The 14,845-nt window shown below is 49.4% G+C and overlaps 1 protein-coding gene across 3 annotated transcripts in view; it reads left to right on the top strand.

The window, feature by feature from the left end:
• The window catches only part of MRPL38 (mitochondrial ribosomal protein L38), a 17,569-nt gene extending 7,385 nt beyond the window's left edge, over positions 1-10,184 (top strand). For all 3 annotated transcript variants that reach the window (XM_019542611.1, XM_019542609.1, XM_019542610.1), the window contains exons 3-9: positions 2,728-2,862; positions 4,341-4,549; positions 4,961-5,033; positions 6,406-6,451; positions 6,822-6,980; positions 7,861-7,997; positions 9,444-10,184. In XM_019542611.1, the coding sequence (XP_019398156.1) occupies positions 2,728-2,862; positions 4,341-4,549; positions 4,961-5,033; positions 6,406-6,451; positions 6,822-6,980; positions 7,861-7,997; positions 9,444-9,580 (896 nt within the window). In that variant the 3' untranslated portion in view covers positions 9,581-10,184. The remainder of the gene's footprint in view (positions 1-2,727; positions 2,863-4,340; positions 4,550-4,960; positions 5,034-6,405; positions 6,452-6,821; positions 6,981-7,860; positions 7,998-9,443) is intronic.
• The last annotated feature ends 4,661 nt before the right edge of the window (positions 10,185-14,845 follow it).

Raw genomic sequence — 14,845 nt, 5'->3', positions numbered from 1 at the left:
GATCTGGAACCAACTTCCAAGAGAAGTGATGCTGGCTCCTACCCTGGGGGTCTTTAAGAGGAGGCTAGATGTACACCTTGCTGAGGTCGTTTGATCCCAGTACTCTTTCCTGCACATGGCAGGGGGTCGGACTTGATGATCTGCTCAGGTCCCTTCCGACCCTACCAACTATGAAACTATGAATTAGAGGGATTTTTCTAACTATGAATGTAGTTAAGCTCTAGAATAAACCTAGCACGGTAGTGACTCTCTGTCTTTGGAATTTAAGTACAGGTTAGACAGACATTTGTCTGGAATGGTTTAGAGACAGATGCAGCTGCCAAAAGCCATGGGTTGGACTAGACAGAATGACCTCCTGAAGTCCCTGCTAACCTTTAGGGCTGTGCAAAGCAGGCAGTATTCAATTGGATTTCAGCCCAATTTGGGGGACAGTAATTTGATTCACTGATTTGGATCACTGTCCCGATTCGATTCTGATTCGGAGAATTGGCGATTCAGCCATAGACATAGCTTTATATGTTTTTTTCTATGTACCTCAAGGTACTAGGTGCAATTCGTGAATGCTGAGATGATAGGCTAGATGGAGCATCCCATGGGAGTGGGGGGGCGTTCCCTGCGCACTCGGTGGCAGATCCGGAAGTGGACCAGAAGTACTACCGGTCCACTTCCGGGTCTGCTGCTGAATGTGCAGAGAACCCTCCTTCCTTTCCCCCAGCTCAATAATAAGCTGTGGGGGGACCCTGGGTGCCCCCCAGACCCAGGAGGCACCAGTTGCGGGGGGAGTGCTTGTGAGACCCTGCCCCCCCATGCTTCCATGGGACATTGCATCCACCCCACCATCTCAGTATTCACGAGCCACACCTGGTACCTCGAAGTACATAGAAAAAACATATAAAGCTGTGTCTGGCCAAATTGTCAAATCTGTCTGAATCAAATTGGAGGCTTCTGATTCGATCCAGAGAGATTAGTGGGTCTCCTGATTCGATTCGGATATTCAGCTGCTGAATCAGGCCGAATCTCTTCCAAATTGAATCGGCAACCAAAGCTTTGCACAGCCCTACTAACCTTGCTTTTCAATGATTCTGTAAAGATTGGGGTCTTAGCCGCAGCAGAAATTGGCACAGATATAAGTAGACCTCTGAAGGAGGAGATTAAGGAAGGTATTCTGTAGGACAAAAGGAAAATGATTCAGAACATCACTAATAGGGCTGTGCGAAATGGCTGCGTTTTGATTCAGTTCCAGATTCAGCTGTTTCAGAGGACCGTGATTCATTTTGGTGTTTCGGATCAGTGTCCTGTTTTGTTTCCGCCGAATCCATTTCAAACAGGCTACAAGCTAGCTTTGTGCAGCCCTACCCAGCCAGGCAGGACTTGGGACCCCAGCGGGGGAGCAGGACGGGGCTGTGGGTGGCTTGATCTGAACTGGGAGTCTGCTTGCTGCTGCCCGCCTTGCGCTGCCCCGGATCTCTGCTCCCTGCAGAGCCAGGTTGCATGGCAGGAACCAGCACTGTCCTGCCGCGCAACTCGGCTCCACAGGGAGCAGAGATGTGCCCTGGGGGTCTCCTTGCCACCACTGCCTGCCCTGAGCTGCCCTGATGGTGTGGGGCTGTGTGAGGTGGGCAGCAGTGGCAAGGAGACCCCCAGCACAGATCTCTGCTCCCTGCGGAGCCGAGTTGCATGGCAAGGCAGCAGCGTGCAACTGTTTCCCTGCAAGCCCGACTCCAAAACTCCAAAAGTTTTCTAAAACGTTTTGGATGCCCAGTTTCATTCTGGAGATGTTCTGAGCATTCCATTTCAATTCGGATTCAGTGTTTTGGGCGTCGAAACAGATTGAAACAAAATAGCCAAACTTTCGCACAGCCTTAATTACTAACACCATGTTTTGAATTTTGTAGTCTTTAGTTTCTGATAAAGACTTTCCAATTAAGATGCGTGGCTCATTAGCCATTTTATTATGTCTTGGCTTACAGTTAACAAAGTAAGATAACAGGCCATCTTTCCCATCTAAAAATATGCATCTGCAGGCATTGTAAACTCGGACTTGTTTTCCTTAAGCTGCGGTACGTTTCCTCATCTTCAGCTAATCCTATCAAACTTGCTGAAATAGTTTAGAAAGAATCTGTTACAAAAGAAAAGCTGACTGTCTGCTGTTTTTCATCTGTTACCACAATACACAAAGAGTGGAGAATCTCTTTACATCTTACATTGATAGTGTTAAAGGCACATCTGACTGTGTCTTGGCATACTCATTGTAAGGTCATGTTATAAACTATTTATGGTTTGAGCCCCTTAAGTGTGTTTGGCACTTTATAAGCATAAGGAAAAATACTGCTTCTGCCGCAACAAATGTAGTCTGAACTAAAGGGGGTCATGTTCCACCAAAGACCAACAGAGAGGACTTTGTGTGATATCCTCTTGTAAAGGATGGCCTAGAGCAGACTTGTGCTACAGTAGTATCATTGATGACACTGCTATCATGAGTTTTTCACCAGGCAGAGAACGCATTAAATAGTGCGCACAAAATATTGTCCCTGTTCTGTTGTGAGCTCCACATGGCTACCGGGTTCTGACTGTGTAGAACTCGCTAAAGGCTTAGGGCCTGTGTCAGTACCTCCCGATTTACCTCGGGCACATTTGGTTTGACCCTTAGGGGTTGCTGGAAGCTACTGAACAGAGAAAATAAGCCCCATTCTAGGATGTTTGTCGCCTAAACGATTTTGTTCCTAGATGAAGATGCAAAGATAGACATTGGCCTGCCTCACTATAGACCATCACGGTTCCAGGAACTCAAGATGAGAAAAGAGATCATGAAACAGAACCGCCAGAATGTGGAAATGGAAAGAGCGTCCCGCCTCAGAACACGTATGTCCCCTCTTCCCCCGACACCCTTAATTCAGCCTCAGCTTCCTCTGCCTTCGTAGCTGACGTGGCTTAGCCCAGGGGCGGGCAAAATACGGCCTGTGGGCCGAATGCGGCGGGGAGGTGGGGAGTGGGCCCAGACCCCAAACAGCAGTTTGGGGGGGGCATGGGGCTCTGTCCCTGCCCGCTCCCCCCATTCTTGATGAGCAATTGGCTAGTTAATCATACGTGGCCCAGCCCATGGCTGCTTCTGTTGCACTCTGCGTGGGACCGAGCCCCACCCACTGCTGCTGGGGCAGCTGGAGGGCCTTGGCCAGTGCACGGCTTCTGGGCAGGGCTGCTGCTGCTGTTCAGCTCTCCTGGCTTCCAGTGACTTTTTCTGTCCCTCCTGCAGCACTCTGGGCAGCAGGTAGGGAAGCGGTGGTAGGGAAGGAGGAAGCTGCATCTGGGTGGGTGCACAGGGCAGAGGCCCTCACACCCAGCGGGAGCACAGAGCCCAGGTCAGCCCAGTAGTTCCATCACACAGAGCTCCCTGCACAGCTCCTGGAGCTTGTGGATCACCAGGGGGAAGCCCCATGTGATGGAGCCAGCAGCTTTCCCCACTCCATGCTGCCATGTGCAGCTCCCAGGACTCCACTGGAAGTGGTGGGGAGACCTGTACGACGGAGCCAGGCTGGCTCTTCTTCCTGCTTCCTGGCAGAGTCCCAAGATCTGCATGTGGCAGCAGGGAGTGGGACCAAGCCACCCCCATGGCTCACAGTTCTGGCTGGGTCCCGGGAGCGGTGCATGAGACATGGGAAGCCGTGTGCGATGAAGCCAGGCCAGCCTGGCCTTGCTCCCTGCCACCACATGCAGCACCTAGAAGGGCCAGAGCTGCACACTGCCAGGGGGCTCCACCTTGCCAAAGTCATGAGCACACAGACGGCCTGCTGCTGCCGCCACTGGCATCAGAGGCTATGCGCTGGGCAGGCTGTCACATTAATACTCTCCCATACCCACATGCTTTCCTTTTCCCCCTCTCACACACAACACCACCCCACACCCCTTGCATCCCACCACATACCCCCCCCCACACAATACACAAAAGTAAGATTTTATTTTGAGCTATTATGCAATTGTCTCTATATACACTACACAAACTCATGTAAATCAGGACAAAAGTATTTTTTTCAAATAAAATGAAAATATGTTATAGTAGATCTTTGTTTTTAGTGTATGACTTTATTTTTCCCTAGTTCCACCCCCACCCTGGAGTACTTTAGGGGGTAAGGGGAGGAACTTCCAGTGACAAATGTCAGGGGTTAGGAGTGGGACTTTTGGCCCCAAGATGGCAACCAGGAGGTGGGACACTGGTCAAAAGATGGGGCTACCTCTGCAGCCCTCTATCGCTCACCAAAACTCATTAAGCAGGCCTCCAGCCAAAATAATTGCCCACCTCTGGCTTAGCCTGTGCCATGTCTTGCTTCTTTTTGCAATTGCAGTGCAGATTCCACTTGATGAAGTCAAAGCCGAGTGGGAGAAATATAGCGGCCCCTTCCACAAGCAACGGGTTGCAGAATATTATGGGATCTATCGGGATCTGTTCAACGGAGCCACCTTTGCCCCCAGAGTTACCCTGCGAGTAGAATACAGCCAAGATGATGAGCATGTTGTACCAGTATACCATGGGAACATGGTGACACCCACCGAGGTATCTCACCAGTGAGTGGTCTCTGGGAACAATACTTGCATTAAGAAAACACACAGGTTTTAAATGATAGCATTGCCATGTACTATGGGAGAAATGTGCTCCTGGAAAGAATCCTATGGCAAAACATAGACTGTATAGGCATTTAAATTAAGATCTGAACAGAGCTTTCCAGTGAATTCACTGCTAAGTAGCCAGTTTGCTTTAAAAAAAAAAAAAAAAAGCCTTTCCTGAAGAAAAAGACTTGTTCTGTGGCATGGCTAGAGCTGCTTGGTGTTGTCTGGTCTGATTTAATGGTGTGGTCCAAGTCATGTCCCAGCAACTATTGTTCCGTTTTTGAGGAAGATATGTAGTCTTAAAGAACCTCCTACCTGCCAATCTTACTTACAGTGTCTTTTTGTATTGCTGGCTTAGGCTTACAGGCCACCTGAGGTGATGTATGAAGCAGATGAAAGTACCCTGTGGACACTGTTGCTAACTAATCTGGGTGCGTATCAAGTCTTTTAAGAACCCTGTTAAGTATGGGCTGTTTCCACACACTTTTATTTATGGAACTGTTGTTCCCTGGGGTGGCAGTGGCGAGGAAATGAAGCATGTTAGATGTTCGTCAAGCTGTGAGCTCTACTACACTTGCAGAGTTGTTCCAGAAACTGGATAGAAGTGCTACGCTGCAAAATTCTTCTTGGAAGAAAGCAGTGAGGCTCTAATAATAATAAGCAGTTGTCTGCACTTCTGCCTTTAATCAGAAGATTGGATTAACTGATGTTTTTAAAATGCAACATGTGCCGTTACTACATGTAGGGAAGATGTTAGCCTTCCAAGAGCCCTATACAGCTGGTGGCGTTGTACCCAAGTTATGGTTGAGGGAGCGAGTAGCAAGGTGACTTACGTAATGTGACACATTTGAATAACCTGGGATAGTTCTCCTAGGTCTGTTCTCTTGGTAGAAAAACTTATCCAGAGCTGCACGTACAGACATTTAGATGCTGAGGCTTTGATGAGTGGAGAGTTTGCATTGCTGACACTGCAACCAGGAAGGGCTCCTGTGCACACATCTCGGCATGCTCTACAGGTTCCCTTACTCTACCTGGAAATAGGTGGCAGCAGTGAATAGGGTAGCCCTAACTGGCTGACCCACAATGCACATGGTCTGCCTGCAGCACAATGCGGAGATTCTGAAAGGGGCATGGTCTGTTTCCTGCTGGAGCAGCAGAGTCCAGCAAGTGACACACTGTTTCTCTTGGGGGCTGATGGTGGTGGTGCTGGTGGACTATTTTCTTTTCTGAGAGAAACCAGAACATGCACTCTCCCAGGAGAAACTCTCCTGAGAGTGATTTAAATCTGGTTGTTCCCAGGTTATTTTTTTCCTGGAGCTGCCATTTTTACTCTGGGAGAAAATAGCCTGAACATTGCCCATTCATGGTTTGCAGAGGAAACTGAAAAAGAATGTTGGTTTCCTGTCTCCCAGTCTAGAACCATCACACCATCCTTTCTCTCTGCTTCTCATACACAGAGCTTCCTATTTTCAAAGTGCTGTTACTGTCATTACCTAGTTCCCACAGAGTTCCTGTGAGTGGCTGATCAGTAACATTATCTTTATCTTATAAATGGAGAAACTGAGGCACAGCAAAGTGATTTGCCCAAGGTTTCCTGCTTGGGTCATTGTCAACCTTAGGGTCCAAGACCTGAGGAGTTCCTGGCTCGGTCTTGAGCTCTTCTTTGCGAGCTGTAGTGGGGAGTTATTTTTTTTGATGCTGGAGGCATCTTTCTCTTATCCAATGCAGGGAATTTCTGCATATCAACTAGGCAGTGGGCAAACTCAGGGTACTTATCATTAAAATGCCTCTCTTTCTGTGCAGATGGACACCTGCGAGACACTGCCTCTGAGTACATCCACTGGTTGGTGTAAGTATTGCTAACCAATACCTCTATGCTGTGCATGCACTTTGGAGATTACAGTCCAGCTTTCTGAACCCTGGAGAGCGAGATAGTGGGCAGGGAGGAGAGGAAATAGTTTCCAGGAGAGCTTTGATGTTTAGTTGCACTTCCAGAGGTGCATTAAATATAGGAATTGTTGCCCTCATCTTGAATCCAGGGATATGACTTGCTACTTCTCCTGACCAGAGCAAGCTCTTGTAGCAGCACACATGCTAGACAAGGGGCTGGTGTGGTGCAAATCCTCACCTTGGAGGTTTGGGTGCCATGATCATGTCAGAGATGTCAGCAAGGGAGGAATGATTTGGATCATGATCGAAACCTGCTTTGTGCTTGACAGGACAAACATTCCAGGCAATGATGTTGGGGCGGGGAAGGAGATTTGCCATTACTTCCCTCCGTTCCCTGCCAAGGGAACAGGGTACCACCGTTTTACCTTCCTCCTCTTCAAGCAGGACCACTTGATCGATTTCAGTGAGGATGTTAGACCGACACCATGGTATGATGAAATTGTCCTCACCCCCACCCTCCTCCCTCCCAGCTGTGTCCCTTCTTTGAGCAAAATAAGCGTGGCTAATTTTTGTATTTATTTATTTATTTTTTTAAAGGATCCCCTTCAACTAAAAAGTCATATTGCACGTTGAAGATATTTCACCCACAGAGGGTGATTTGTTGCAATAATGCAATTAGGGCACCTTGAGAGCCTTTGAAGGGTGTTACGGGAAGTGTGAGAAGATAAGCAGATAAGGACAGGCTTAGGCTCTCCCTGCCTGGCTCTCCCTCACCCCCATGGCCTGGCTTCTCTTTAAAGGGGTAAACACTATAATAAATAAATCAGGTTTTGGAGTGGGGTGCCAATCCATTCACAAAAGTTATGGAGGGACCTTGAGTCTGACAAGAGTGGCCTTGAGTTTAAAGAAGTGGAGAGCCACTGCAATAGTGGGATATAGCCATTGGGTCAACTTGGTTGCTTTGTGCAAGGGGTACGTGGGACCCCACTGTGTGCATGACCAGTTTTACTGTTCTCTTCTTTGCCTCCAGTAACAAAACAAGGCCCCCTCCCTAGCCACTATATGCACAGTTAGTCTGAAAAGGAACGTGCCTATATTACTGCCCTCTTGTTTAGTTTTCTTAGTCAGTGCATTTTGTTGTGTAAAGGAGCCTGTGTGACAAGATGCTTATACCTACATAGAGTCCTTGTGACTTTAACATTGTATCTTTGACTGACACATTTCCAAGTGATTTGGACAACTGCCGGATAGAGTTTTCTCCAGGTGTCCCTTCTGCATCTGTCTACAGAAGCTCCATGGTTAGGGAGTTGTGGCAGTCGGGCATGGGAAAGAGTCCCATCCCATTTGTTCTTGTGTCTTTTATTCTAGCCACAGTCTCAAGATGAGAACCTTCAAGACCTTTGACTTCTATAGGAAGCATGAGAAGGACATGACCCCAGCTGGGCTGGCATTTTTCCAGTGCCAGTGGGATGACTCTGTTACTCATGTCTTTCACCAGCTTCTTGGTAAGAAATGGTGTTCTCTGTGTTTCTCTCTGGGGTACTGTCCTTTCCCCTAACCCAGGATAGAAGTAGTACAAACGCGTTCATAGGGCTAGGCCTAGCTGTAGATCCTCAGAGAAGCTTGGGGCAAGGAAGATGACGGGAGTGGGTGGTGCATGGGTTCAGATCTCTTTCTGTTCCTAGCAGCCAAGAATTAGCTAATGCTCTCTGAAGGAGGCCCCATCAAATGAAGTGGGGCATACAGGTGGAAGTTGCTTTCTTGAAGGACATGGGGAGGGAAACTGCTTGCTGTGCTGGTTATTTGAGCTCTCTGTGATGGTTCTTGGAGGCATGGACATATCCAAGCATTGAGTGAGTGAGAACACTGGTTCTCAACTGCTGCCCTTGGGGCCATAGCTATAGTTAGTTCCTAGGCAACCATCTATCACCAGGCTCCAACCTGACTTATGGTGCAGTTAAGAGCAACTGACCTCCTTTCCATGGCAGAGCCGAAGTGTAGCCATACCTCTTCTGTGCTCTGTATTTCATTCAGAACAGGCATTAGAAAACAGTGGGAGATGGTGGGTTTGTCTGGGAGACCATGCCATAACAAGGCTTGCATAAGACTTGGATCAGCCATTGATCTCAAGTTCTACCCTGCAGCACAGGTGACTGGTAGGGGGGACATGTGCCCCCCCCCCCCCTAACAGGACCATTTCCACTGCCAGCAGAGGCTTCTGCAGGTGCTTGCCAGCCCCACTGGAATGGGAGCTAAGTGACATCCTCAGCACTGCTCAGTGCTCCTGCTGCTATTCCAAACCCTACAGGGAGAAGTGCCCCCCCCCCCCCCAAAGCTTGGCCTCCTAAAGTGCCTGGCCAACCAAAACGCTGCCTCACCTCCCTCCCCCATGCAGCCCTGAAGCAGTTTTTTTTTGCTGTGCAGGCCAGTGGTGTGTTGGGGGGGCACTAAGCCAGGGCAAGTGGGGCAGGGCCTGTCTGGCCCCCAAGAGAGCTTTTGACCTGCCCCCAGGCCCACCCACAAATTATGCCCCTCGCCTCCCCCGGATTCAGGAGGCACCAGTCAGCCCTGCACTGCAGCATGTGTGGTACCTTCCAGATGAAGGAAAAGTATATGGGGTTGGTATGAATGCAGACAAACGCAACAGTTATATCCATATAAAATTTAGACCTGTATAAACTGCTGTTGCGCATCAGTGCAGTAGTGACGGCTCTAAGAAGAGCTAAACCTGTTTCATTCAGGTTTCAAATTATAAAGTGGTTTAGTTTCTTTATCCTGGTATAGGAGCAGATGGACATAACAATTAAATTAAAACAGCTGATGCATGTTCCTGAACAGCAGCTCTCCCCCTTTCTTTTAAAATGGTGTGAAGTTTGATCTGTCCACAGCTTATGTGTGGTTTAGGTCTCCAAACTCTCTCTTGACTAATGTGCAACATCATCCCTTCACAGACATGAAGGAGCCAGTGTTTGATTTTGTGCGTCCCCCTGTGTATCACCCTCCTCAGAAGAAGTTTCCACATCTGCAGCCTCTAAGGTACCTAGACAGGTATCGGGATAGTGATGAGCCCACATATGGCATTTACTGAGGTGCCTGCTAGCAGCCCCTGGGCACACCTCCCAGTATCCAAGCTGTTGGGACAGAGATAGTCAGATGCACCTGGAGAACTTAAACAGCTCTGCTGCCTGGATGGCCTGAGTCTCTAAGGATGGTGTGCTTCAGAGTCCACTGGGGTCCAACTTCCAACTCACTGACAGCTCCAGAAAGCATAGACTTGAGAGTTGTACATATTTGTGCCATTGGTACTTACATGGCTGAAAGCCTTGTCAATAAAGTGTATTTATTGTCCTGGGAGCCTTTCCATTCCCATGGCAAAGTTTTTTAATGTGGAGCCTCAAAGCAAGCTGGCTAGTAGCAGTAGCTCAGTGGCCAGAATTCTGCTGATACCAGCATGACTGCAGGTGGACCAAGCCTGGCTCTGTTTGATCAGCCAATTCAGATGAGGTATCTGTCTGCAATAATAGAAACATACCATCTGAATCAGACCCCAGTGCAGCCTGGCATTGGGTGAGTTGTCCCAGCCTGTGAGCCCCCTTTCATCCCACCCCAGCCTCTCCCCAGTGCTGGGATACTGGTGTGGTTCATTGCTATTTTGTACTGATAAAAATCAGAATAAAGACCTTTTCCTCGCAGCACTGGAGACCTTGCTTTGTATGAATAGGTGAGAGCACAGGGCAGACCCTTGGCAGCCAGAAGTTTATCAGGATTTTTCTTCTGTTCTTCATTTATTTCAGGACTGAGATCAGTGCTGTAGCTCAGGTGCAGCCTCTTGCTGATATGGGTCCTTCCCCTTCAGTCCCTATCGGTCACTTCAAGGCAGGAGAAATGTCACAAGGTGCTGGTGGTCCCTCTGGAAGGGTGACATCAGAATGACCCAGAAGGGTGGGTGTGAAGGAAATGAGTCTTATCCTACATATAAACCAGGGTTCCTAGCTCTGGGGTGGTTTCAGACAGCTCTGGAGCCAAGACTTCTTCCCCTTTCACTGAGGGTGTTGAATAGTGTGGATTTTGTTCCCAAACCTAAATGCAGCTAGATTCCATGCATTGTCATGAAATGGGATTCAGAACTGGTATATAAAAAATTGACCCAACATCTCATTTGATGAATGACAAGCTTTATTTACTACAACTATTTGCTGTTAAATGAGCCTAAAGCGAAACTAAATATACTGGATTTTGCTGTAAAAGTGGTAGTATCTCACCAATACAGGCAAAGAGGTGGTCTCAGTCTTGTCAGCTTCTCGAGGCATGGATCTGTTCACCAGAAGATCAACTGGGCGCAGTAGCAGTTCTTGTTGGAATGATTCTTGAAGCGCACCCTGTTAGTTGTTTTGTTGCTCTTTTACACCCTTTAGCTCAGCATCTTCCAAGTATTCTTGTAGTTGTGTAACTCGAGAGCATCCCGAGCAGTAGTTAACAGGAAAATCCTATTAATCAAACTGTTCATTATTGGTTATCACCAGAAAGTCCCAATTTTGATTGAATTGCCTTCCTCAGTAACAGGAGCTTATTAATTTCTACGGAGTTGGAACTTATCAAGAAATTGATAACAACCAAGAAAAACACAGTTTTTGAGGAGTTGTTCCCTTGTGCCTCAGTAGTCCTTGGAAGATCAACAGGAGTAAATCAGGAAGAGACACCTATCAAAGCCCAGATGGAAAATGTCTTTTCCTGCATGAGTTAATTGCAAAGAAATATTTACTATACTAATTACTTAAGGATAGACATTTCATGCAGTTACATACCAGACAAGATCATGCTCAAACTCATCATAAACATAGTAAGGTAAGCTGGAAGTGATGCCTCCTTATTTATTTTCAGAAGGTCCAGCCACAAACTTTCAAAATATTGATGACAATTGCATAGTGCAAGAGGATGTATTTTAACTTTTGGGAGTAGGCCCAGCTCAGCTTGAGTTTTACAGTCATCACATGTATCAAACTCTGCCAGGTGGAAGGGCATGTTTCTTCCCAGTTCTCTCTTATTTACAGAGCACTCAGGAAATTTCATATTGTGTAAAATAGGCTAAGCTGAGCAAGTGTTACTGCTCAGAAAGCTTGCAGCTTAGACTTATGGGTCTGATTTTGGTATCGGCATGCACCGTAGCAGGAAAAGCATTCCTGGCATTACTCTATAACAACTGCCTCTGCTACTTTTGCTTCCTAGTCCAACCCTATGTTCCCTCAGTATGGTTGGAAAACTGGTTAAAAACAGAACTACCATTGGGCTTCAGCATAGGTGGGAATGACCCTGCCTTTATTTCAGTAGTGGGACCAAGGGAGGGAAAGAAGCAGATAAAGTTGGTGGTGCGTTCCCTCCAGACAAGAGGTTTCAACTTCCTGGTGTCATCTTCAGACTTCTCCCCACTGCCTTAAACATGGCACCCTGTGTCAGCATGCTGCTGACACTTTTTTTTTTTTTTAACTTCATGTCTTGGGCCAAATCAGTTCTGAATTCTATCAACTGAGCAGAGCTCGGTTGTTCAAGCCTGTGTGGTGCTACTGCTGGTAAGTATCCTACTTCCCAGACTCTTCAGCCTGGGGCTTCAGATACTCCCAAATCCATAACACACATCCTACTTGCAAGCCCCAAGCATGGAGGCCTTGGAGTTCAGATGCCCCCTAATCTTGTTTGCCCCTAGCCAAAAGACCGAAGGAGCAAGCAAGAGGGAAATCCGAAGAACAATCCTCCATCACCATAAATTGTGTAGCTGAGATCCTCACTTTGGAGGCATAAACTCTTACAGGACTTGACTTGCCCACAGTGCAAGGGACAGGCCTGCACCTTCTAGCTTAGGGGCAGGCAAAACATGGCCCATGGGCTGGATCTGTAAGCCCTGGCCCTCACTGCCCCTCTGCAAGTGGGAGGCTCTATTCAGGGAGGTGCTGCTCTGAGTGCTAAGCAACCACCTCCCCCTGGAGCTAGGGGCTGCTGGAGACAAGAAGTCTCTGCCTGGCTGAGGCTTTTGCTGGAGACCCCATGTGCTCAGCTATGCACTACTGGGCCATGTGGCGTTGGCTCCCTGCTGCCTACACATACAGCTGGGGACTTGGGTGGGAGCTGTGTGTTACGGGGCTGAGTGGGGCTGGCCCCTCACACTGCCGCCACATGCAGATCCAGGGACTGGCACGTTCCCGGGACTCCGAGGACCCTCCCCACCCACCGTACCCTCAGACACCCCACACGCACACTCCCATGGCCCCACCCCAATCACATACCCCACCCCTCACCCACCATACTCACACTGTACCCCACCACACACACCTGCTCCCCAACCACACACCCCCACATGCAATATACAAGAGTAAGAGTGTAGTTTGAACTCTTATCCAATTGCCTGTAGATATACTATGCAAACACAAATCAGGACAAAAATACATTTTTTAATCAAAATCAGTTATGGTCAATGTTTGATTTTTTTTTTTTAGTATATGATTTGTTTTATGGCTTCAAGGTGGTGGTACCCACCTCAGAGTACTTTTGGGGGCAAGGTAAGAGGTTAGGGGTTGGGACTTCTGGCACCAAGTTGGTGAACAGGGGGCGGGGCACCCATCAAGGGGCGGAACTACTCTTACAGCTCTCCACAGCTCACCAAACCTCGTTAAGTGGCCCTCCAGCCAAAAGAATTGCCCGACCCTGTTCCAGTTACATCAAGTCATTCAAGGCCAAGGAGAACGGTATCTTCCCTGCCATGTCTGTAAAACCTCTTAGGCCAAAACCATCATCATACCTGCATCCTGCATGGTAATCATGGTGTCACTCCCCCCGGCCCATTGTTTTTAACTCCCCACCCTCCCTATGACACTTCCATTAGCAAGGAGCAGCTGGTTTGTCACCACACACTGAACTGCTTACCGCTGCGCTGGGGCACTGCAGTCATTCATTGCAGCCTAGAGGGGGTAGCCATGGGCACTGCCATCTTTGGACCTCCCAAAGAACAGGCCCTGATACACGGCAAGTATTTTGCATGTGTGACACACAGTGGGGTGGTGATATTCTGCTTTCCCAGCTGGATACAGCATGGTGGGAAAATGCACCATCGTGTTAGGATGTTGCATTGTAGCTCAGGCTACTGCAGGGCTTGGGGGCAATGCATCACTGTAGATGGAGGCACCCCCTGGGTGCTGTGATTAAGCTGACCTGCAACTAGTACTTCTGTGGTTCAGACCGCATCTTTTGGTCCCTTGGCAGGTGTACACCATTGAAAGCCTGCAAAGGATCTTGCAGAGAGTGTGGCTTCTCTGATTAGCAGGGATCTGGGCTTTCTTTTTCCCATGGAAAAAACAGAAAAAAACTGAAGCTTTTCCCTTTTAATTGAGAAAAACGTGGATTTTTCATTCTAACGGAGAAACCCATGGATTTTCCATGTTTGCAAAGAGCTCTCAGCAGGCTGGCAGACTTCCAGCCTGCAAGGGGCTGGAGGAGGGTGGGCAGGCAGGGGGTAGCCACATGCATGTGCACGCTCACACGCACACGGCTGCCAGGCAGGCTGGAGAGCAGCTCTTGCAGGTAAGTCTGGTGGGGGGGGGGGAGGGAAGACTGAGGCACCCATAGGGAGGGATGTGGGGAGTTGGGTAGGGCTGGGCCTGGGCCTGTTGCCCACCCCAGCTGGCACGCACGGCCGCAGAGCCCTGACGGAGCGGGACGGGGCCACGGGCGGCGCAGTGGGGGGTGGCTCCCTGCTGCTGCACGCATTCCTGGGGGGAGGTGCCACGTGCTCCCCAGATTGGTGCGTGGGGCAGGGGCAGATGTGGGCTGCAGGCTCAGGCTTCCTATCCTGCTGCCCCCTCCCCAGAGCCTCTGCAGCGCAGCAGGTGGGACCCAGCACAGGAGGGCAGAGCAGGGCCAGGCAGGAAAGCTCCTTGCAACTGCTGGCAGCTCCACGCTGCCATGGCAAGGTGCCCCTGCCCACCCAGCAGCAGCGAGGGGCACAACTTCACGCTGCTGCCCCTGCTGCTGCTGGGTGGGCAGGGGGCGCCTCACCAGGACAGTGCAGGGCTCCCAGTGGCAAGGAGCTTCCCTGCCCAGCCCTGCACTGCCCTGCCCCCAGGTCCTGGGGTCTGGGGTCCCACCAGCTGGGCTGCAGAGGCCCTAGGGGAAGGCAGCAGGGTGGGGAGCCCCAGCCCACCGCAGGCAGTCCCTCCCATGGGTTCTGCTTCAGCCATGCCACCCATGGAGGAGGGGGAACCAGGGTTCATGCTCCAACCACCTCCCCTGGGCGACAGCCAGAGCTTGGGCATTGCTGTGGGTGATGGGGGGGCTGCAGACCTGGTCCGTGGCCCCATAGCCCTGG

The sequence above is a fragment of the Crocodylus porosus genome, unplaced genomic scaffold, assembly GCF_001723895.1.
Source record: "Crocodylus porosus isolate Cpor-Errol unplaced genomic scaffold, CroPor_comp1, whole genome shotgun sequence".
In the NCBI taxonomy this organism is placed as follows: domain Eukaryota; kingdom Metazoa; phylum Chordata; order Crocodylia; family Crocodylidae; genus Crocodylus; species Crocodylus porosus.
The sequence above is the reverse complement of the archived record's forward strand: the minus strand, read 5'-3'. Positions and strand labels throughout refer to the sequence as shown.